The sequence below is a fragment of the Geospiza fortis genome, unplaced genomic scaffold, assembly GCF_000277835.1.
Source record: "Geospiza fortis unplaced genomic scaffold, GeoFor_1.0 scaffold351, whole genome shotgun sequence".
NCBI classification, from domain to species: domain Eukaryota; kingdom Metazoa; phylum Chordata; class Aves; order Passeriformes; family Thraupidae; genus Geospiza; species Geospiza fortis.
The window spans coordinates 1,640,622-1,664,638 of NW_005054419.1; the positions used below are offsets into that span (position 1 = coordinate 1,640,622).

Here is a 24,017-nt window from a genome sequence, read left to right on the forward strand (position 1 = left end):
AGAATATTTAAATTCATAAACTCATCAAAGGAACTAATTAATTACACATTGACAGAGAAGCAAATCTGTGCCTTAAGTCTCTCCTTCCCTTCTCTTGATGCCTGGAGAGGCTGCCTAGAACAGAGGCCAGGCAGTGTTAAAGGAATAAAACAGGGATTTATTAAAAAGGCCTTTAAAGGACACACCTTGGGCAGTGCAAGAACCTGGCCCTGGCTCCACCCAAGATGGACTCAGGGTCACAAGTTTTTACATTTTTATAAGTTTTGGCCAATTTACACATTGGGGTTAATTGTCCAATTACAGCTTCAGGTTATGAAATCCCATCCTCCCAGTTTGCTCTCCTCAATTCCCTGTTGTTTGTGCTTTTTGGGCCTGAAGCTGCAATGGTGTCCTTGGTTCTGGGGCTGGAAAAGGATTGTTTTGTCTGACAGCTGTGAGGAGAACTTGCTAACACTTTATATGAAGTTCAGAGTTATGAACTAATGCAGTACAGAATCTGGAAAATATGAAAGGTACAACAGAAGGCATCACTCCAGGGGGAAAAAGGTTGCAGAGCAATAATAGCATATTTCTAGGAGCACTAATCTTGAATATTTTTTAACATTGGTATGCAAGACCAGTGTATTTTTCATACTCCCTTTGTTGTTTTTCTGCTTTAATGGCCAGATTTTATCTGCTTTAAAATGTCCCTGCACTTACACAGAGTACAGAAAACCCTTTTTCTTTTTTTGTTTGAATGATACCTGGTTTGGAATTTAAATGTTCTCTTGACAGTTCTTCCAAGAAACTAAGTAGCCTGGAGGACTCTATTAGGATAATGGTATCACTGATGGTGATGATGTGGTCCTCAGAGATGTTGCAGTATTATAATTTCCATGTTACTCTGCTTGGTAGCCTTTATTACATTTAATTATTCTGAGTATTCTTTTGAAGTGACTTCATTTCTAAGATTTTTTTTTTTGTCTCTGCAGTTTGAAGATGCCAGTTTGGTTGTACTGTTAAAATGAGTAAATGAGGATTTTTTTCTCCTTTTGTTCTATTTTTTAAAAATACAGATGCCTCTGTGTCCTCCATAAATTCATCACTGTGGAACTTTAAAAAATATTCTTTATTTTTTTGAGAGCTACAGAATTCTTCTTGAATTCCAGCTTTAGTACTTATGGAAGATAAGGCGCCCTCTTCTCTTCCCTCTGCACTTTAAATCAGATAAATCATCTTGTCGAGTGATTTGACTCATAGAGGGTGGGATTTTTTAACAGTATCTAAGTGCCATAGTACTCCAGCCACTACACAAATACACAGAGAGCTTACACCCAAATCTCTACAATGTAAATAACTAAGACAGACATGAGGCAAATAACAATAAATTGATTATTGGCACATACAGGCCAATAAACCTGCCATTCTTTTATACTGTTCCTTTGCTGAGGCACTTTATTTTAGCATCCAATGTAATCTGCATACATAATCTCTAGTGTTTGTCATGAACTTCTTTACACTTCATTTGTTCTCTTTCATTGCATTCACCCTTATTGTAAATTTTTCTTCCAATTTTAGTTCAGTTCAACAACCTCAGGACATAAATCCTTGCTTACAGTGCATTTGTTATTGGTAATTATTGTCTTCAAAGGTAATGGGGTTTCAAAGAAGAGCTCAAGTCTGGTTCATGTTGGCTGAGCCGCAGAGCTGCTGCATTCCCAGTAACTTTGCCTGGAGTGCTGCTGCCTGGGCTCCCTCCTGTGATGGTCCTGAGCACATTTTTGACAGAGGGAAGGAGCTGCATCTCGGTGCCCACCTGAAGTGTGATTATACTGCCTCAAACTCTGTGTGTTCTGGTGTTATTCTGCTCTTTGTTGCTGCACACAGCAAGTTTCTAGAATTCTGCACACATCATGAGAATACATTTCTCTTTTTCTAGGAAAAAAAAAAGGAAAAGACATTCAAGTGGAGGAAGCAGAGTCTGTCTCCTGTCTCGAGTTTTTTTTTCTCTTTTTCTGCACGTTTAAAGTACTTCAAAGCTGTTACAGTGTTCTTATGAGATATTGCCTACCAAGAGACTTTTGTTTTGAAATTTCAATCAGGCAAGAATTGACAAAACAAACAAATGGGTTGAAGTGGCATTTAGTGGCATATATTATGATCAAGCTGTGTACTTTCCAAAAACTCTATGGTTCTGTGACACAGCATCATAGAATGGTTTGGATTGGAAAGGACCTTAAAGAACATCTCATTCCACCTCCCTGCCATGGGCAGGGACACCTTCCACTATCCCAGGTTGCTCCAAGTCCTGTCCAACCTGGCTTTGAACACTTCCAGGGATGGGGCATCCACAAATTCTCTGGGCAACCTGTGCCAGGGCCTCATCATGCTCTGCATAAACAATTTCTCCTTGTCAGTTTGATGCCACCCCCCTTTGTCTTACCATTCCATGGCCTTGCAAAAAGTCCCTCTCCAGCTCTCTTGGATCCCTTTTAGGCCCTGAAGGGGCTCTGAGTTTTCCCCAGAGCCTTTTCTTCTCCAGACTGCACAGCTCCAGCTCTCCCAGCCTGTCTCCAGCCCTTTGAGCATCTCTGATGCCTCCTTTGGAATTGGTCCAGCATCCAGATCCTTTCAATGTTGGGAGCTCCAGAGCTGGGCAAAACACTCTGGGGAGGATCTCTCCAGAGCAGAGGAGCAGAATCCCCCCAGAAACATCCCTGGGCTGCAGGAGAGGATCCTGCTCCAGGCCAGCAGCCCCTCCTGCCCTCCCTGGGATGGGCTGCCCAGGGTGGTGGTGGGGCCTCCATCCCTGGAGGTGTTTCAGGAAGGACTGGATGTGGCACTCGGGCTCTGGACGTGGTGATGTCCAGTCACAGGCTGGATTTGATGATCTCTGAGGCCTTTTCTGACCTGAATAATTCTGGGATTCCTCCTCCTCCTGCCCCTCTCAGGGTCCCTGTGCTGCTTTGAGGAAGCTGCAGGAAGCAGGTCTGCACTGCTGTTTGATTGTATGAAATTCTCCTGGAAAGAAGCAGCACTCCAGCCTAAAACCTTCCACAGTTTCCATTTTGTGTGACACGGAATTGCCTGACACTGCCTCAGAATCCCATCCTCTGTGATGTCACTGGAACAGTTTTAAATTGTTTCCTTGCTGTGGAGTTTGGGACCTCCATAGCTGTGATGTACCTGTTGAAAAGTGGATCCATTTTTGGGTCAGGCCAGTGGTCCTTGCACAGCACAGTGTGACACAGGCCAGGAGCTGTCCCATTCCACCCCTTCCTTCTGTGCTCATTGTAAATCCACAGGTTTAACTCCCTGAATGCACTTCCCTCATTCAAGTAAGAAATTTTGTGGGATTCTTCTGTGCAGTTTGCTGGGAAAGTGGCTAATGAAGTTAAATTGACAATTTACTTAACATTTGATAGGAGAGAGGAAATGCTGGTAGGAGATTTTGCTCTGTTGTGACAGCAGTGACTGGGATGTTGGAAAGGCAAGCTGTGTTTTTGCAGTTACCATGGGAAAAGTGTTGGTCATATGCTGTTACCATGGAAATATTCAGTGTGGATTGTTGAAATTAGGAAAATTTCTGGACAGAGTAGAAAGATAATTATACTTTTTATATAGTACAAGGCTGCTCAGGATGTTTGACAGTAGGGATTGACAAAAGGAAACTATGGAGGATTTAGCATCTTCATCTCTCTAAACTTCATGAGAGAAAATAAAATGTATGAAATCTCAAAAAGGTAAGTATCAATAATGTAAAACTTCTGGCAAACTGCTTCATTGGTGCTCAATGTTTTCTCCTGCCATCATTAAGGTCTGCAACCTAGCAGGGTTTTTAACAGAGTTTCCCCCATTCTGGCTATTAAATGTATTGCAGGGGAGCTGGGCAAGGTCTTTTCTCCCATTGCTGCCTGATCAAAGAACAGAAGAAACAAAATAAGTTAAAAAAATCGTTGTTTGTGGTAGAAAATGATTTTTTTGTCCTCTGGCAGAGAAGTTGCCTTGAGCAGTCCAGGCTGAGAAGGGCTGAGTCATTTGCAGCATCACAAAGTGCCTGGCACTGGCTCTGTGAGAGTGCCACAGACTTGAGACAGAAACCACTACCAAGTTACCTTGGACTTCCCTTTCATCCTGATGTCTCCTTTGCTAGAAAACCTCATTTTTCAGATACAAATTAGAGAGTTAAAAATGTCTTCTTTCCAGAGAAAATGTTTAAACTATTGTCTTTTCTTCCCCCTCTACTGTAGAAATTAAAATAAAATGGGATTTTAAAGGATAAAGTAATTAAGAAAGGCATTAGCTGTATCTCTGTGATGTTGTTTTAGGTATTCTCTATTCTTCTCTCAAAGAAATAAAGCTCATGCCATATAAAAAGGTGGAAAATCTGACTAATGCCATGCAGGTTTTCATACTTGGTTCTTTTCATGTTTTAATTTGCAATTTTATGCACCAGTCAGTGTCAGTTTTTGTTCTAAATATAGAACTAGTGAAAATCATTCATCAGTTGGAGAAGAATATTTTTCCTCAATTAAAACTTCTAATTTTCATTTTGAAAGAGCAGCTTTCAAAGCCTGTGATCAAATGTAGTTCTGTATTTAATTCTGTGTTTTGTCCTGTTCATGGCCCTGCTGCATTGAATGGGCAGGGTGCTCTCACCTCCTGTCCTGCTCTCCCCCAGGAACTGCTGGAATATTTTTAGGATATTTATTCAATGCTAAGGTGCATTTAAGAATTACTTAGTGAAGGAAATTGCAGGTAAGGGAATATGGGAATACTCCCTTTGTTTTCTCCTTTGGACACCTGTGAAGTTTAATGAAGCAAAACCCCTTTCAAGTTCCATCTTGTTCTTATGGTTTCTTCTTTTGAGGAATGTATCCTCAACATGTCTGGATTTCATAGGAGCAATTTAGGAAATTTGTTTGGATTTTGTGTAAACATTTGGTGTTTTCTATGTGTTCAGCTCTATGTCTCTGCTGCTATACATGAGATTTTGCTTGTATTTAGTTGGTGTTTGTGGATTGCAGTTGCTCTGCACAGCATCAAGGAACAAAGTGTTTCTATTCTTTGGATGTAAATAATAACAAATAGTGAATATATTTTTACTGTTTGTTAAAGCTTGCTTGTTTTAATTCTCTTGTTCTTCTAATTCTTTTGATTCAGCAGTAATTTTCAAACATTTTAAATTTGTGCTTAGAGTTTTTGGGTTGAGGACCCCAAATGTGCTGTAGTGCATTTATTTACCTTCAAGTTACACCTTGTTGGCAGTAAAGAAGCTGTTAAGTTGTTGAGTTGTATGTTTGTCATCCTGTGTGTGCCAGGACCCAGACTGGGAGTAAGCACCAAACTGGGGACATTCCTCTCAGGGTATTTTTAAGCTTTTTTGTTGATTCTTAAAATGGAAACCTTAAGTTTCCATTCTGCCTCCTTTATAAACGAGAATTATTTAACTATTTTTGCATTAGTAGATGTACAAAACATGACATCTCTATTTTCTGTCATTTTCCACAATACACACTTTAAAAAGAAATCCTTGTACCAGAAATTAATTTAAGGATCCTAAGGAGCTGATAGGATCACATTGTCATGAAAAACCACAAACTTTTATTTTAATACTGTAAATGTTAAAACTAATTTTATATTATTAACCTGACATCTCTGTCGTGATTATTTCAAATGCAGATTCCGTCCTTCCCCATGATATTCACCAAGTTTTTGGTGTGTTCAAGTTTGATTATTTTTGGTGTCGTGGGAGAAACAGCCAAATAATCTTTGTCTTTTGTTTTGTCTTTTTGTGTAAAAGGTTAATATCACTTTATGTGTCTTTTCTCTCCCTTTGATAATAAGATATAAATTAATTGGAACAAAACATAGCATGAGACAAGCAAAAGTAATTCTCTTTGTTCTGTTTTCCAGATGGAATCAGTGTCAGTGGACTCCCACTCTCCAGTCCTTTCAGGCAGGTTGTCAAACCAAGAGTGGAGACCAAACCTCTTAATCCCCAGGAAAGCAGCAAAGTTGGTGATTTCAGTCACGTCAAGGTAGGGGAATGACATCAAAATAAGTAAAACCTGTGGTTTTTTAGTTGTACTGTGCTATGGTTTGTTGTGTGATTAAAAAACAAAGGTTTCCTTGTCTCATAAATATTTCCCTTTGGTTTCCTTTAGCACAGCTTGATGTTCTGTGTTTGGATTGTTATATTAGAGCCAACAAACAAAAAAGGTGAAGAAAGATCAGGCTAAGAGTGGAAATTGCAGAGCTGGCGGTCCCTGTGGTGTACTGGGGGAGCTGTCAGCTCACCTCATGGTGCTTTCTCAAGCTATTTACTCTGTAGGAAGGTGCTTCTCTGTGAATTCTTGGCTTTCTTGCAGTGTTTTTTTTAGTGATGTTCATACAAGTAATAAAACAGAATAGTTGAGAGAGTCAAAGGAAAAGTAAAGAAAAGTAGCAGGGTGGAAGAAGAGTTGTGTAGGTGGAAGAAGAGTTGTGTAGGTGGAAGCTGCACTGTGCTTACCCAGAGTCTGCCCTGGCCTAAGCTGCTCTTTGCTTTTCTGGGGCAGATCTTACCTGTTGAGATGTAAAGTTGTTGTTTAGAGCATGAAATAAATTTAGCTTCATAATGGCCAGATTTGAAGATATAATTTGAGATGAAAATAACAAAGATTGTAAATAATGGACTGCAGCACATCATTGGTCTCTTCGCAGCTTTGGTGAATGTTTTGTTGTGTGCAGTATTTGATACATTCCCTGCACAGATCCATGTTCTGCATCAGCTCAGACTGTCAGGAATTAGAGTGAGTGTTGTATGTGGCAAAATTTGGCTTCACAAGTGTTTGAGAAGCAAACACAAGCTCTGCTTTTCTCAGTGACTTGCTTTGCCTGTGGATTTGATTCCTTCACAATGGGAATATTCACAATTCTATCTGAGCAATAAACAGGTGAAGCTGTTAATTTGTAAATGTGTTTCTTTTGGATCATTAGCACTGCTAATTCATCATCAATTGATTCTGCAGCATAGGGAATGTCTTAGCAAAATTACTAAAGCCTTTGTTTTTTATGGCATAGTAAGGTGTCTCCCAATTGTTTGTAAATATAAATGAGCATGATTGAGGAAATAATTTGCTATTTAAGTGAACAAAATGTCCAGCATTAATTTTTAAGTTCAGAGCTTTATGTGGAATGTCTGACCTGTAGACACTTCTCAGTCACGGTGGCAATGGGAGTGTTGCTTCAAGATAGGACTAAAAAATCTAGAAATGCAGAACTTTGTTCCAAGTACAAAAGAAAAAAGCATTTTGGTGCACTTTTTGCTTGTCAATCAGTTGTCCTGGCAACCAAGAAGTTGCAGGTTCCCAATGATCTGTGTGATGGTATTAGAAGGATATTGAAGGGGTGTAAAGCAGAAACTTGGTTTTCAGCATGTGTAGAAAAACTGTGGTGGGAAGGCACATGCTGGATCCTGTTGTTAGCTTTATGGAATGAATTTTGATTTAATTGGTATTTTGTGATAGAAGAACCATTGAGATGATCAAAACTATGTTGAGTAGGGAATGCACATTCCAACAGCATCAAAAAGTTCTTTGCTGAGTAAATGTCTCTGTGTCCTGAGCCTGATGAGCATCACTGCTGTACAGCATCTGTAGCATGCCTGGAGTTTGTCCCAGTTAAATTACTATAAACCAATAATTGGATCTGCTTGGATTAAAAATGCCTGTGGAGTTCAAAATACTTTTGAACTATGCTAAAAATGTTTTTTGATTCAGTGGGCTATGCACATAATTAAGTCTCTGTGTACATGGACAGACATAGTGGGCAGTGGGTAAATAACCAGAAAAAATTACCTGTTATAAGTGAGGAGATGTATTTGCCTCTTTAGGCAGTCATTCTGTGATAATGTGGATTTCTGCTTGTGACTTCTGTTTTAACACTACTTTTTAGTAGGAAGCAGCATAGGAACCACCAATAGTTTAAAATGAAAGCCAGATAAATTCCAAACCATAGATAACAGGGAGTTACTGTAAACAATCCAGTCAATTAAGAATTTATAGATATAATTAGCATGTGCTGTGGTCCAGTTTTCTTGGCTGAGTTTTGAGGAATTTGCTGTAGTTTTGGATTTGAGTCTCTCTGGTTTAGACTGGGTGTCTTTGAGTACATGAATTATGTTCATTGTCAAATGCTTTTGCTCAGACATTGCTGTCTGAAATGAAACAAGCTGGGATCTGCACATGAGAGGAGATTCAAGGTTCCCTTTGATGCTGAGTCTCAAAATGTTTGATATTTATGAACCTTTTTCAGTTCCCTAGAACCTCCTTAAAAGATCCTTGAGTTTCTCCCTGTTGCAGCAGAACAAATCTGGGTTTGTGGGCTGTTTGTCCCTGCCAGTGCAGCTTGGGATGAGCTCTGGGTTGCATTTGCTTTATTGTTGTGCCAATTAGAGTGGTTTGACAAGGACTAATGTAAGAAGCAAGTGGGAGTTTTTAAGTTAAGAAGCAAGATGGATCTTAAACAATTTGTATGTGTGGTGAAAACTCTCTGCTGTCACTTATTCATGATTTAACAATAGGGGTCTGGTGTGAATATTCAGGGCTAGTGGTTATTTTTCAATCCTGCATGCTGTGCATAAGCTCATCTTCAAATAAAAGTGAATTTCTGCAAATGAAAGTGAGTGTAAATCAATGCTTCTCGTGTTGCTGATTCTGAAATGTCCTTGTTCAGATATTTATAAGCCTCATGCTTAAACCTTCCCTCCCTACTTGTTTGCCTTACAGATTTTGTGCTTCAGTCTTGATATTGCAGTTGAGCTTCTCTGCAATCTCTGTTTCCAATTTTGCTGTAGGCTGTCTCCTAATAAACCAGTCACTGGTTTCTGGAAATGACTGTAACAACGAGCTCATAAATTCAGTGTAAAAATTGCTTTATGACCTCATCATAAAGCTTGCTTATACCCTCAAGCTGAATGGAATCTCAGGCTGTAATATTATGTTCAGATACTCTTTTCTGTTGTTCAGTGCTGGGTTGTTGTGCTGAGCCTTGTCTAAATTCCTTGGTTGTTCCAAGGTGCATCTGCATGAAAGGATGAATTACTCTGCTTAGGGTAACTCAGCCTTTCACCATTGCTGTGGTGTGTGAATGTCAGGTTTGAGGCTGAATCTGTTACTTTTTGAGTAACACTGCAGTGTGTTCAGATATTCAACTATTCTATGTCTTCATGCAAAAGCTGCAGTGAGAAATGTAACCAGATGCCGTAATCTCTCAGCAAACACAGTGTCAGTTTGAACCTGGGGAATTCTGCACTGCTTTTCATGCTTGGAAGCTGAGATTATGTGGTGTGGTCAGATGGAAGAAACAAACTGGCACTTCAGTCCTTATTCCATATGGACTTGAGCTTTAGCGATCAGTCCAACCCAAATGAAGAGTTGAAATGGAGAACTCTTTTAGCTCGGTGATGAAAACTTTGAAAGCATATTGTGAGTTTTTTAAAACCTTGGTTTAAACTGTTAAACATTCCCAGTACTTACTGGGCAGTTGTTTGGCAGACAGGGCTGGTTTATAATTTATAAGGGATTTGGCTGACTTCTTTATTTGTTTTGAGACTTGTTTGTTCAGGAGAATTTCCTTCTGCATCCTGAATGTGAGCTGTAATTCTGGAGATTCAGCTGCAGAAGCTGGAGGGGTTTAAGTACTCTCATAAAACTGCTCTGTTCCTGCACTCTCTGTAAATGGTAGGAAGTGTTAAAATACAGTATGTAGAGCTAATTTAATTTAACACACTGTCTTTAATGTATCTTTTCTGATTTACTCAGCAGTGTATTAAGATGAGATGCAGGCCTTAATTGGATTTTTTTTCTATTCAGTTCTCAGGCTTTACTCTTCTATTTGAAAGTGTGCTGCTAATAGGGATAAACTTTATATTGTTAATACTTTAAGTTCTAACTCCTTTTATTCATAAACATTATATCTATTCTAAGTTTAAGCCCTTAAACAGAACAAGTGGGATTTTTTTAAATTTTAAAATGATTTTGGATGCTGCTTTAGAGTAGATGTTGTGTCTATAGAACACAACTGAAATTTAGATCACTTTTCATTGAAGAAATGTGAATATAGGAATGAGATCTTAGGCACAAACATATAGTCCAGTTTAGATGTTGTACTTCCATGCTGTCCTATTTTGGAATTCATTACTATGCTTATAAATTCTGTGGCCCTGAGTTCTCCTCAATATTAAACATGTCAAGTTTTATGTTTCTATCTCTTTTTCCCTAATAACTTTCAGGATGGTAGAAGATAAAAAATAAACAAAGCTCTTTCACTTCCAAATCTGATTTTAATCAAAATAATACATATCTTATTTTTTATAATTGACAGTTTGTGATGTGAGTGCCAGAAGGCCACTCACATGTCCTGAAGCCTGCTCAGATTGGAGCTGTGAGCCACATCAACCCTTGCCAGGTCAGCAAGGTGGTTTTTATTGCCTTCCTGGCCAAGATCTGCAGTTTTCTTTGAGATAAAGTGGATTATAAAAATAGAGTCATTCTGCAAAAACAAGGGAGAAATGGGTTTTTGGCAGTTGGTACCTGTCTGGCAAAATTTGATTATGATCTGGATCTGGATGAAAGCTGGCAATTTTTGAGCAGTCTGGGCCTAAATGCTTTTAGCTTTCCTTCCCTGCCCCGTTCAGCTTTGCTTATCTTCCCTGGAGTTCTATAAATAGTTGAGTATTCCACACAATTTCTGCTCTCCACTCCTCTTCCTCTCCTTCTGTGAATTGGTCTCTCAAGAAAGGAACAGGCTGTTGTGCTCGAGAGGGGACTGCAATTCAGAACATTAAGAAAATACTTGACTAAATCTATTCCCTAGAGCCAGGGGTGGAAAAAACCCTACTGCCCCTTGGATTTGGATAAATTCAATTCATTCAGCTTTTCTTGTATTTTACATTCAATATTAGCACAGTAGCATCTACAATTTCAATGCAATATGTTTCAGAACTTGCTATTTTTCCCATTTTATTTGACATGAAAGGAGGATTAAAAAATTTATAAAGTACTAGTAGAAAAAATTTGGATGGATTCACTGTCTGCCTGTCAAAAGCACTTTTTTTTGGACTTCCTTCATTGTCACTCAGAAAACAAGTGATGATACCCTGCTCATACCCAAACAAACCTCTCATCAGGAGTAGCTGCAGGTGCAGTCTCCTGTATAAACCACACTCATCTCTTTCTTGTCTAAAGATGGACAAAGAGAAATGAAAGTTGACACCAGCACAATAAACAGAGCTTATGGGACCAGCTGGAGGTGGTCACATCCATAATGACATTGTGATAAGTCAGGAAAGAAAATCTCAATACTTAGGTTGGCTTTTGTAGGAGGGGATTGGCTGCATAGAAAGTGAGGGGAGAAAAGGAGGGGAAGTTGACTGGGTTAGAATAATGGAGAAATAATAAAGATGGGCTCATGTGAAGACCTGCTGAGCTGGAAATTTGACATGGAGGGAGGGAGGTTTGGAACAAATATCTGGATCAGAGTGGTGAAAGTCCAGTCAGCTCTGTAAGAAATTTTAAGAATAATGAGAAACTGAGATGTTTGTGTGAATGCTTTTGCATTAGGTGATAAATTTCTTCAAAATGTTCTTCCAGAGGTCAGAGAGCCCCTGCAGCCTGGAGCTCTCAGAGTGTGACCTGCTGTGTGCTCCATGGTCACGTGTCACAAATTCAGAATCCCTTTGGGGTTTTAACATTAATTTTGCGCTTGCAAGTTCTTGCATGTTTAGTTTTCCTCTTTTAATGAGAACAGATGAGGGAGGTCAGGCAGGGTTTGGATCAAAGACCACTCTTTAGTTCAGGTGCCTTATTTACTTGGTTCTTACCCATGCACATTTACAGTGCTTGTGTTGTAGATCCAGACATTTGCTGCTGAAGTTGGTTTCAGTCTCATGCTGAATTTTTATTTAAATATTGCTCATCCTGCATATGATAATGTTTTCTTTCCAAATGTTTGATGGACTATTTTTGAAATTCCATAGATTTTATTGATTTAATAATTTTCTGTGGTCTTTTACCCACAAAACTCAGTGCATTGACAAGTAATGAAGAATAGCTGTACTGCAGGCTGTGATAAACATTGTGTTTTTTTCTCTCCATTTGAGAATAAATAAATAAATCTGCAGGCAAGTTCAGTTTCTTAATGTTTCAAATAACTTCTTTTTTTTAATATTTTCAGTTCCTCAATCATAGAGGCAGATCATAGTAAGGCTTGGAGTTTTGTTCTGATTTTTGGGCAGCTGGCCAAGGAGATAAAAAGCATCTTGATAAAAGAAAAGTAAAATCTTTAGACTGTGAGTGTTCTGTTTAGCTAGAAGTGGCATTTTTAATAGCTGCCTTCCCCAGGAGTATGAGAAAGAGAAGGAACTTTAGCAATTTATCACTGTGGGGACTCCAGAAGGGTGGGTCAGGTGTGGCAGCTTTGCTCAGAAGAAATGGGAAGTGCAGACTGTGGTGGCTGCAATTGATGCCAAAGCATTTTTGAAAGGGCTCCTCAGAATCTGCTTTACCAACTTTGTTTCACTGAGGGAGGTGACTGGAGAATCATCCCAGCAAGCTCTGCAAGAGGGATTGCTTAAGAGAATTTTAATTTATTCACAAGTGTGTTTCAAGCTTTTTAATTTAGTACTAATAATGATGATGTGCTAAATTTGTCATTGATCAGTCAGAGGCTAAGTCTTTGTTAGGGGGAGTAGGACAAGATTAACTTCAAAATGCTGAAATTTCCAAGCAATGAAAATTATCTAAAACTATCAAAAGTAGAGGAGAGGAAATTCTTTGTAAGACAAAGAGGAAAAAAGCCCTGAGACTGGAATAAATGCAGCTTTTAATATTGTGTTAGATAAACAGATCCAGCTGAAATTTTGTTGGTCATTTTATGAAATTGGTTTCTCTGTGTTGTCATTAAATTGCTGATCTTGCTGTGAATTGCAGTGACTGATGATATGAGAGAGGGAAAAGCAGGTGATGAAAAAAATGTTATGTGAAGAGGGGAAAGTGTAGGAATTTGAGGGTGTTGATCAAATAGAGTGTCATTTCTTAGATGTTTCTCTATGATTCATTAGACCTGATTTTCTGTAGGTGTAATCTCAGAGTCAATTAAATTCCTAATGTTCTTGTGTTTAAATGGAATAAAAAGCATGTTCTCTGGTAGGAGAAGATCAAAAGTACTATGAATATTACATTTGGAAATTTATCCTTTAAACTGGTGCATGTTGTTTTTGTGTGGAGTATTTGCTGCACCACTTAGAAGTGTGTAGTTTGATGATAAATTAGTCTAAATATTACTGTTAAGTGACTTGGATGTGCTTCAGCTGTCTGTAGTTATTAAATACAGTGAGCATAATACATCACACTTTGCAGATTGGTAAGAATGGAGGACTCAGAATGACTTGCTAATTTTAAACCTGGGGCTCTTAAAACATTATTGGTTTAGCTGAAATAAGTCTGAGAAGAGAAAAAGACAAATGACAAGAAGCAATTAAAATACATATTTTGTAATAAAGTAAATCTCTGGAGCAAGGAGGCTTCTAGATTGCTTCATGGCAGTAACTAATGTGTCTAAATTTTATCAGGTTTACTTTCAGCTAGGTTATATCTTTGTATCAAATGCCCAGCAAGGTGAACAGTCCATTTCAGTAATTTTCTTGAGTCATTATGTGAAATTCTACTAATTTTTTGCTAGATACTCTGCAAATGCAAGTAATATTTTTATTACTATTAAATGCAAGTCATAAAGAATTATTACTGTTCCTGCCATTTGATGCAGCAGCTGAGAGTCCAGAACAAGGAATAAATTACTTGCCCAAGATCACACAAGATGTACAGTTGGGAATATTGTCAAAATAACCACCAAATGCTCCATCTCAGTAAGAGGGTGAGAAACAGGTGATGTAATCTTGTTTCTTAAGAATATGAAAAAAATCATTTGAAATCCTGCATTCTTCACTGAGAATTCAATATGAGTATTTCTTTGCCCAGACCCTTGATCCTTTACCAAAAGCCATTTCTGGATTTTGCCCCTCGCATCGTGCTGGTTCCCTATGGGCAGCTGTCTGTGTCTTTTTGTTTTAATTCTTCCATGTTATTTTTTATTTGTTTTTCTACCTCTTGTTGGTTAGTGCAGTGCTGCTGGCAGTCCACATCCTCTCCCTGAGTTTATCTGCTTGCTTAGTAATCACCTGTAGACTATAGGTGCTCCAGGCTAGAATAATGAGGGGAATAGCTACAAATGATTGGAATTATAAAAAAAATGGAATGTTATCCAGATGCTGGGAATCTATTCTTGTAGCCTTGGTGGAAAACTTTGTACTGATCATCGATCTGATCTGATCCTGATAAATTTACCTCAGAGGTTTCAGCATCAAGCGAAGAACTCTGAGCTGAAGCAGGCATTTTTGGAAGTTAGCCAATTTTATGGAAATATTTCAGTGGCAGAAAACTTTCTCCATCCTTACAGCAGTTCCTGTAATGGTGAAATAGCCTTTTAAAAATGCATTTTACCATTAGCTCTAATTCGTCTTACCTTCAATTTCCACCACTGGATTTTAAAGCAAATAAAGGCCTTCTGCCCTAGGTATCCTTTTTCTCTACTTATTATAAATGAGATAATGTGGGACCAATTATTTTTAGAATTTTATTGGGAACTTCTGTCATACACTTTTGTGTATGACAGAAATGTCAAATTCTGAAGGAAGGAGGACACTGCTTTTCCTTCACTATTATACGGCTCAGTGATGATTGCCCCTGAAGTGCTGGTTTTGCTTTTGAAGTTGTGTTTCTATAAAGTTTGAAAGTTCTATGAATTATAATGAACATTTTTTTTAATGTTTCAGTTTTGAAGCTGACCTTTTGGGTTTCCTTTGTGATGGTACTGCCATGCAACTATAATGCATAACTTCACCATGGCAAATTTTCTACCACAAAAGAAGTAAAATAGCTTGAATTGTAACTGTTCTTTGTACCTGGTATCCAGGTGTGGGTTATGATCTCCAAGTCTGGATGGAATGGAGTTGAAATTGTGGGAGATTGTTAGATTTTTAACTGAAAAATTAATAAAAGTAGAAATAATTTAATTATCATGTTCTATACCACTTCAGTGAATATTACTGGGAGTGATGTTCAAATTAAGGGAGGTGAGTTGAGGAAATTAAAAACTGTCCCTAGGTTTGAGCATGTACAACTCTGTATTTTACTAATAACTTTGAATAGTAACTTTGATTTCTGTGGAGTAAACATACTCAACCCTCCCCAAAACCCAAACAACCCAATCCTCAGATGTTTGTGTAGTGGCAGCTCTGCTCACCTCACCTCCTTTGTGAAAACCACTTGCTTTGAGAAGTCCCTGATGGAAAAGGCATCACAATGAACGTGTGGACATTCTCCCTTTATTTACTGTATACAGGGGACCCTGTTTCCCCCTGAAAATCAGAATTTGTGACATAACAGTGTGCAAAACTAGATGTTTTCTGCACTCTGCAGTGCCAGAGTGTTCCTGAGCTGTGTGTTCATCACACCAGACTCTCCTAGATCTGTGTACTGAATCTCACAAGGAACAGGAAGGCATAAATAGGGATCTTTATATTCCAGGAACAAATATTTAGGGAATATTGGCTGGAAGAGAAAGGGAGGAGGAATTCAGGTCAACTTAATCAACTTAATAATTTTGCTTTGAGAAAAAAACACATTCTGTATTTTGGACAAAATTCATTGACATTTCTCTAATGTCCATTATTATAATATCCAGCTTGCTCCAGTGAGGAATGTATGGAAAATAATTCCAGAAGGACAGCCTGAGAGCAGGAATCTCAAATAGCTCTGCTTGCCCATAACTAACTTCTGATTGCTGCTGTCCCGGCACAGGAGAAAGGGCCCAGATCAGTTCTGACACCTGCAGAGTGTCTCCCATGCACAAAGAACATCAGAAGAGCAAAGTCTGTGTCATTGATTTTCCTCCTCTGGAACACTGACATGTTTCTACTTTTGTCTAGAAATGTCTTTTGTTAATATGATTTAATGAGCTATTTGAAGCTTTTCTGCCTTTTTTATTTTGGTTTTTGTTTTTGTCTCTTCTCATCTCTCGTAGTATTTTCTACTCACTGTTGCTTTGCCATGTACAAAATCCTGGCTGTGTTTTTCAGGAATCTTGCCATCTGTTGAGTACCTTGTACCAGCCTAATGTGTGAAAGTCTGTAAGGCTCAGCTCATGCTCTCTTTGCCTGATTTGTTCAGCTCACAGGCTAGCATCTTACTCAGAAAAAAAATCAAACTATGACCATCAGACTTTTTAAGGATATGTAGAACATCAAATGGGGATGGAAGTCTGTCTGTGATTCTGACTGATACATTTTCATTTTGCATCTTAATTTTTACCTTCCTTCCTCAGAGCAACAAAATCTCCCGATTTCAAAACACTCACAGTGTGTATTAGGAAAAAGATCTTCACTGAAAGAGTTGTGAAACACTGGAAGGGGCTGCCCAGGGAGTTGGGGAAGTCACCATCCCTGGAAGTGTTCAAAAATGACTGGATGTGGCATTTTGTGGTCCTGTTTAGTGGACATGGTGATATTTGTTGAAAGGTTGGACTTGATGATCTTGGATTGATAGGTCTATGATTCTTATCAGGCTCATGTCCCTGCTAAAAAGAACTAAAAACTTTGTGCACTTGTCTCAGTGACTGAAGGTTTCATTGCCTTCAGAAGAGTTAGAAAGTCTTTCTGTGTATCTCAGGAAAGAGAGCCTGGTTGGCCACTGCTCCCTGTGCTTTCCCAGCAGAGTCTGAATTTTCTAGAAGTGGAACTTGCTTTGGACACCAAGACCTGCAGGTTCCAGGATTATGAAAACAATGGAAAATGTCCTTTGTAAACTTGGTCTCTGAGAGAAGAAAACTTTTTTTTTGAAGGAGTTGAAAAATTCAGAATGCAGCAAACAAAGTGAGGAGCTGTTCATCCTTTGTGCTCAAATGGTTAAAATCTCCAGAACAGTGAAACTGTTCATTAAAATTTTTTCAGCCAGGCCAAGGAGTTGGCCTTGGACTAACCTAAAGAAAGAGGCAGGACTGGCTCTGGAGCAGCGTGGAGCTCTGCATCACAGCACAGTTTCTCAGCTTCGCTATCTTTTATTTCCCCTTCTTTTTCCCCTCTTGCTGCATTCCTTTGAAGGAAGGTACAGATTATTTTGATCATTTAGCTCCTGTGCTTTAAAGATGTATTCCTTAAATTTGCCTGGTTACCTGTTTGGAGTTGTGGTGGGCGTTTTATTTTTCCGATCCTTAAAAATAAGCCATGAATTTTAGCTCATCACCCAGGATAAACTGAAATTTTCCATACTTCTCTCTCTGCATCACCAGCTTGCTGGTTTACATTTTCCTGCTCTTTTATGAATTGGGAAAATCTTAAAGAATAGCAGCGGGTTTGAAACCGTGTTTTCCATGTTATGCTGTGTGTAGTGCAATGCATTTCCTTGCAGGTTTGTCTGTGGGTTTTGTTCAGGCTCTGTTTGATTTGAAAGCAATTAAATGAAAAACAGACACTACAGTTTCAGAGTTTCTCTGCAGCATTTAATACTTGAGGAGTAGGTTCAGATCTGGAGAGGCTGCTCTGAAATGATGGAGAAGATGAAATGTGGAGTTTCAATATTTCAATTTTTAGCCTAAACACCAGGTTCTGAGCTTTTTTCTAGGGAATTCTAAATTGAAAGAATAGATTGTTTGTGTCAGGCCTACTGTTAAATTAATTTTAATGTGAAGTGATGATGAATATCTGTATGTCTCTTTTTCTGTAATACATTTTTTTATAGCTAAATACATTTTATTAAGAGACAGAGTGACCAAAATTGCTGAGACAGGAAGAATAAGAAAGGCTTTTTTGGTATTCTCACAAATTTAGCAATAGCTGTGGTTTTTGTCCATATTTGACTCCAGGGCATACACAGCTCCCAATTTGAGTAATGCTTTATCTGTGATGAAGCAAAGATACACCTTTTTTGTGAACTAACGGTATCAGGATGGTGCTTTTCATCTCCTCTTTGTATTCAGTTCAGGTTCTGTTTTCCTGTGTGCCTATCCTTGCTTTAGCTCAGCAGCAATCAGTAGGAATAACTAAGGCTGCAAAGAAAATAACCAGGAAAAACTCTGAAATCTGAATGTTCCTTGCCTTTTCCTTTACATTCTATGACAATATCCAAGTTCTTTAAAATATTTGTGATTGCTGCTGGTGTGGTTTCTTTTTTTTCCTGTCTCAGGAATTTCCCTAATTGTCTGCCAGTGCCACTTCTTCAGGTTTTTCTATCAGCTTATGATCATATAATTTATTACAAATTGTTACCCTGCATCTTTAATGAAATTCAGGGCGCAGAGTGAAAACAAATCTATGACCTCTTAGAAGGAATTAAGATTTTTTTTCTGCAACTAGAGATTTAGCAGCAATATAAACAAAATAATTTAGCTGCAAATAAACAGAAGGGGATTGTCAGTGTTCCCCCTTTTGATTGCATCGCTTCCCTTGGTTCCTCCTGAGGAGGTTTTCACTTTTTCATGTGGGGAGTTAGAAGAAGGAGTTAAGGCTCTGAAACTGCTGTAGTTCTGCTGTGGCTGCAATGTGAAAATGCCAGCAGTGTCCCCATCCCCGTGGGGGACTCTGCCCATCCCTGTCACGGGACCTCCCCAAGCTGGATCTTGCTGGAATCGTTCTTGGAAGTGTAGGGATGCACCTGTTCTGAAATTAATTCAAGAGGACATTTCATTGTTGTGGCAGTCTTGGCAAGTGTTGAATGTGTTAATCCTTATGTCCTACCCAAACTTGTCTGCTATTTGGATAAAATTCAGCTTAAATTATCACAGCATCCCAGCAACTTCTGGTGGTTTCTTTTTTTCTTTTCCTTCTTTTTTTTTTCTTTCTTACTGAAATCTGAACCTCTTTTAAAGAAATCTGATTGAAAGTTAAGTCTTTTATTTAATATGCCACCGAAATGAAATTTCCCCACATTTCCTCACAGAGAATTCAATTTTAAATAGATTTTTATTTTCCATTAATCTATGGTTTAAGATAAAGCTGAGTTAAATAATTAGTTACTGCTAGAGAATGCATGCGTAAATTATCTTTTTGCTTGTTGGTTATGCATGACTGAGAGTTCATTGTATTTGCAAATATAAAATCTTACAGGATACCTATATTCCCTGTGATTTATAACCTGGAGTTTGCCTGTCCTACCACCAACTCGTGATAGATTTTGGAGACTAGAAAAATGACTGTTGGAAATTGAAAAGCTTTGTTGCCTACATGGAACAGGACATTATTTAAGTTAAGAAATTGAAGTGTAATCTAAGCAGGAATTCCTGATACGAATTTAATATTTCAAGAATGAAATTTAGACATGGTACAAATATGATTCCCTCCTATTAATTAAATATCCACAAGGTGGATTGTACTGTGAATGGTAAACCTGTTTTATAAATACATGCAAATGTTTCATTTGTGGATTCATATTCTGTGGAAAGTAGTCTATTTTCATATCCCACATACTGGAGTGTGTATTTTAAATAAAATGGCTTTTGTGTGTGTGTGTGTGTATGTGTGTGTTGGAGGTTTGTACCACAAAATGGACGGGAAAACTCCAGAAATAACAGGGAAGAGAGATCTTTTTCAGCAGACACATTTATGTTTCTATTGAAAGTATTTGATCTGTTGGGTCTTGAATACCATTAATGCAAAAGACTGAAATTACCAGTTTTAAGGCCTTTATGAATTTGTACATTTCTAAGATATCAAAAAACTGAAGACTATAATGCACTAAACCAATTTGGGAATATGCAGACTGAATAATATGGAAAAGTGTTCAGAAAGATCATTTTTCTTAGATTCCATTACATAAAAGAATTGAAATATTCCCATTTATTTAGCACCCAGGCTAAGCCTGTAAGACCAAGTAGTCTACACTTAGTGAGACCCCTCAGTTACTCAAATGTTTGAAGATCTGTGGTATAAACACTCAATAACAGAGTTTGCCGGAAGAAAACCCCAAAGCAAGAAACGCTTTGTGAGCACACAGGAAAGAGACTTGAGTGAGTACAAATGTTTAGGTTTGCAGCAGAGGGATATGGAGCTGCTCATTTTTAAGGAATGTTACTGAAGGCTGCCTGGTTACTAAGCCGAGAGGGGTGCTTGATGTACCCTTCACATTCTCCTGTTGTGTCCCTTCTTTTTTTTTTTTTTCTCTATATAATTCCATCCTGTATTCCCTGGAAAAATGTATACATTCACTAAATGTATGTATCAGTGCTTTTAGTATTCTGATCTGTGGCTCAGGTTACATAAGCTACAAGTAACTTGGAAACTGCAAGATAAAATTAATTCATTCAGCATTATGAAACAAAATTTAAACTGATTAATGCCAGTTAAGATAGTATATAAACATGGAGATTTAAAAAAAGAGAACTATAACTTCAGCAGTATGAAAAACAATTTTAAATGGAATAATGCCAGTTAAAATTGTACACAAGTAGGTAGATTTAAAAAAAGAAAAATAGAACATGTTTTTATAAATGAAACTGAAGATATTTCAGTCTTACTTGATTTATATTTAGAAAAAAAAATACCGTGACTGCTTTCTACTGCTTTCAGCTGTCATTTTTGTCAGTTCTTAATTTACTTCTTTCCAAACAAGTTTACAAATTTGTTCATTTAAAATGGAAAGTTGACTGCTGCTGTTTCTGTTTAACACATGCTTGAAAATGTGCTAGTTTTGAAGATGCTTCTTTAGGTGAAAGCTGAAGTCAAGCATTTGAGCCTGTTTATTTTCAGAAATCTGTTTCAATTGCAACCTGACTGCATCTTCCAGTGTTCCTGTTTGATTTTAACTTAATAATGGCATTAAAACCAGCCACCATTATTTGTTTAATATGTGGGGCTGTTTTATTTCCACTGAGTAAGAGACTGCATGGATGTCTATAAATGCAGAAAGATTCTTCTCACTTTCTCCTGCTAAGTTCTGAAAACCTCAATGAAACCTCACCCTGTTGGAGTTCTGTGAACTGAATTTTTACCCCGAGGTTCTGTGCTGAATGTTTTAATCATGAAAGGGGAGGTGATAGGCAGTGGTTGGGATGTCACAGTTGGAATGAAATTTTGTAACTTCCTCTTGTCAAGAGGAGATTTCTTGTTACAACAAGCTGTTAATGGCAGGCAGATGAATAGGCTGGTGATAGGGCACTTGCTTGGAGTGGTTCAGCTTGAATCGAGCAGGAAAGGCATTTTGAATAGATTTTTCACTTATTATAAAAGTGCACTTTAAGGGTTGACTTTTGCCAACTGTTCTTTCTTGACATAAATATTTCTGAGAACTGCAGAAGACCCAGAATCTTAACACAGTAATTTTGGATTAAAAGTCTCCTTTTCAGGACCTTAGTCCAGTTCAGGGCAGTGCACTCTCTTTGAAGACTACTTTTGCATTTTATTGTGAGTTGCCCCATGCCATTTTTCATCCAAGAACTTCAGGGTTAAAGTTCTGAAACATAAAAAAATGGGAAGACGTTTTTCAGCATCAAACTGTGGTTTTTTAGCTGTGTTATCATCTTTCTGTTTTTCCTGAGTGAACTGCAGCATTCCTGTGGCATTTTTTACCAGTACATGAAAAAGTCTTGAGAATATGTAGTGCAAGGTATATTGAACATCAGTCATCACTGATGGGTGAAAAACATAAGTAAAAGGACAAAATTATTTGGACTTTTAGGTTCTAATCCATTAAGGAAAATTAATTAGTTGCATTACAGGGTTGTGTTCACTGACTAGGAGCTGTACAGCAAAAATCAGAACATTATCTGTCCCAAATACAGCAGAGCTGTAAGTCTAAAGTCAGATAGAAGAACACAGCACAGAGAGTTCAAAGAAACATTCCAATCTCATCTGCTTATTTATCCATCTATTTATTGATAAGGCATCATTCACAGAATCAGACTCAGAACAGCTGAGGTTGAGAGGCACCTCTGGAAATCACCCAGTGCCACTTTATTGTTTTACAGCCAATGAGAAGGTAACACCTTGCATGGCTAAGCCACTTCAGTAATAATGCAGTATTTAGTATTGAAATTGTAACCTTTTAGTCCTTCTTAGTCCAGATTGAATCATTACAGGAGGAACAATAATACAGCTGGAATTATCACACACCAAATTCTTAGCAGAGGAAGAGGGGCAGGAGCTATGGCCACCCTCCCCATGCTGTGAGCAGTGAGGTATCCTTCACTGGGTGGAACATGTCACAGGTGGTTTCTTTTCCAGGATGCACTTTCTAATGTGTTTTTACACCTTACTTTTTCTTTATTGGCCTGTGGTTCCTTGTTACATCCCACATCAGCCTATGTTAGAAGTTATTTGTTCTTGTTAGCCCTGAGCAGGGTTTCGTCCAACTGTGTACCTGCATTTCTTTATCTGATTCTTGGTGAGTGATTTACAGCCTGTGGGGTTTTGCTTGTACAGCTGTGCTGCAACCACCTCTCAAAGTGTCTGTCATCAGACAGGGCCTTTATTTATTTACACCACATGATTATCTTCTTCCTGAATATCTCATTCTACCTCTTGTAACTCTGTATGTAAAGTTGTGGTTGGCCCACACAACTAAAACAAATGAGACACAGCATTCTGGTCAGGTGGACAAGTTTTTGTGGCACCTAAAGCTCATAAAATAAAGTTGCAGGCAGGTCAATCAGAGTAAATTGAACAAATCTCAGTCCTGAGGCCTTGTGAGGTCAATACAATGCACCAGAAATACAAATAATACAAATTCAGGCACTTTCCTGGCTAGGACACTGCAGTGTTACAAGACTGCCCAGCCTGGATGAGAGTTGGTTTGAAATGATGAGCATGTGAGGGAAGTGGACACGAGTTCCATTCAGTTCTCTAATGAATATTCATTCAAGTAAATAGAAAATGATTCTGTGGCACTCTGGAATATTAATGAAAGAGAATAGATGAGTTTAATTACAATTACTTGGGGAAGATTGGGTCTTTTTTCCCCTCCAATTTATCAAATAGTTGTGTAAGCTCATTGTTGTCTGGAGTAGGTTGCATTACCCTTGAAAACCAAAACTGTTAGCTTTTGAGGGGTGAAGTGCTTTCTAGAAAACAGTGGATAATGGAAAAATTATTAATAGCATGGTTTATGGAAAGAAAACTTAATCAGAAATTGTTGACCTGTGTAACATATTCAGAACAGTTCTGCTTAACTGAATGTGGAATCAGAGCAGTTTCTTCCAGTGAAAGTATTAGAAGCAGCAGATTTGGGGTTTTGAACAACAGCCTTTCCTATTTTATGCAGTGAATAGCAGGCCTGCTGAGTTCTTCCCTAAATGGACTGTGACACTGTCTTCCACAGAAAAACAGGAAATAATTATTCTCTCTGAGCATCCCAACTGTTTAATTATGGGATGGTTGAAGCATTTTGTTACTATTGGTACTGGTAGCAGCTGAAGTAATATTTAATGTTTTATACACTTGATTCCATGTGAATATGTTTAATAACAAAACAGATATTGGACTGGAAATTGAGCTGGTATCAGCATAAGAAACAACAATATGAATTAATTTTCTAACTCATCAGGTATGCACATTTATTTTATATAAAGTTGGTTATGCCTGTTGAAAGCCTGAAATAAGTGTAATATTACATAAAATCCTTTTATTCCAGAAAAAAGGAGAGACAGCAGTCTATTTAAAATTCATGTCCAATAGCTGCCTTTCTTACTGTAACATTTTCTGGCTGCATAGAATCATAGACTGGTTTGGGTTGGAAGGGACCATAAAAATCCTTTAGTTCAGTGTCTCTGCCAGGAGATTTTGGGGAATTGTCTATACTGCCTTAACTTCTAATCAGGTATTTTTCATACAGCATTTTTTTATTAAGGAAAAACAGTGCCACGTATAATATGTGTTCCTCTTATATAGATATGCCATGTATTACAGTCTTGTCACTTATTTTGTTGTGGGAAGAGTTGAAGGGTAAATAATG

The 24,017-nt window shown here is 38.0% G+C and overlaps 1 protein-coding gene across 3 annotated transcripts in view; it reads left to right on the top strand.

The window, feature by feature from the left end:
- TRAPPC9 (trafficking protein particle complex 9) overlaps positions 1-24,017 on the top strand; it is a 442,757-nt gene that overhangs the window by 72,671 nt on the left and 346,069 nt on the right. For all 3 annotated transcript variants that reach the window (XM_005426619.3, XM_031061591.1, XM_031061592.1), the window contains one exon: positions 5,896-6,020. In XM_005426619.3, the coding sequence (XP_005426676.1) occupies positions 5,896-6,020 (125 nt within the window). The remainder of the gene's footprint in view (positions 1-5,895; positions 6,021-24,017) is intronic.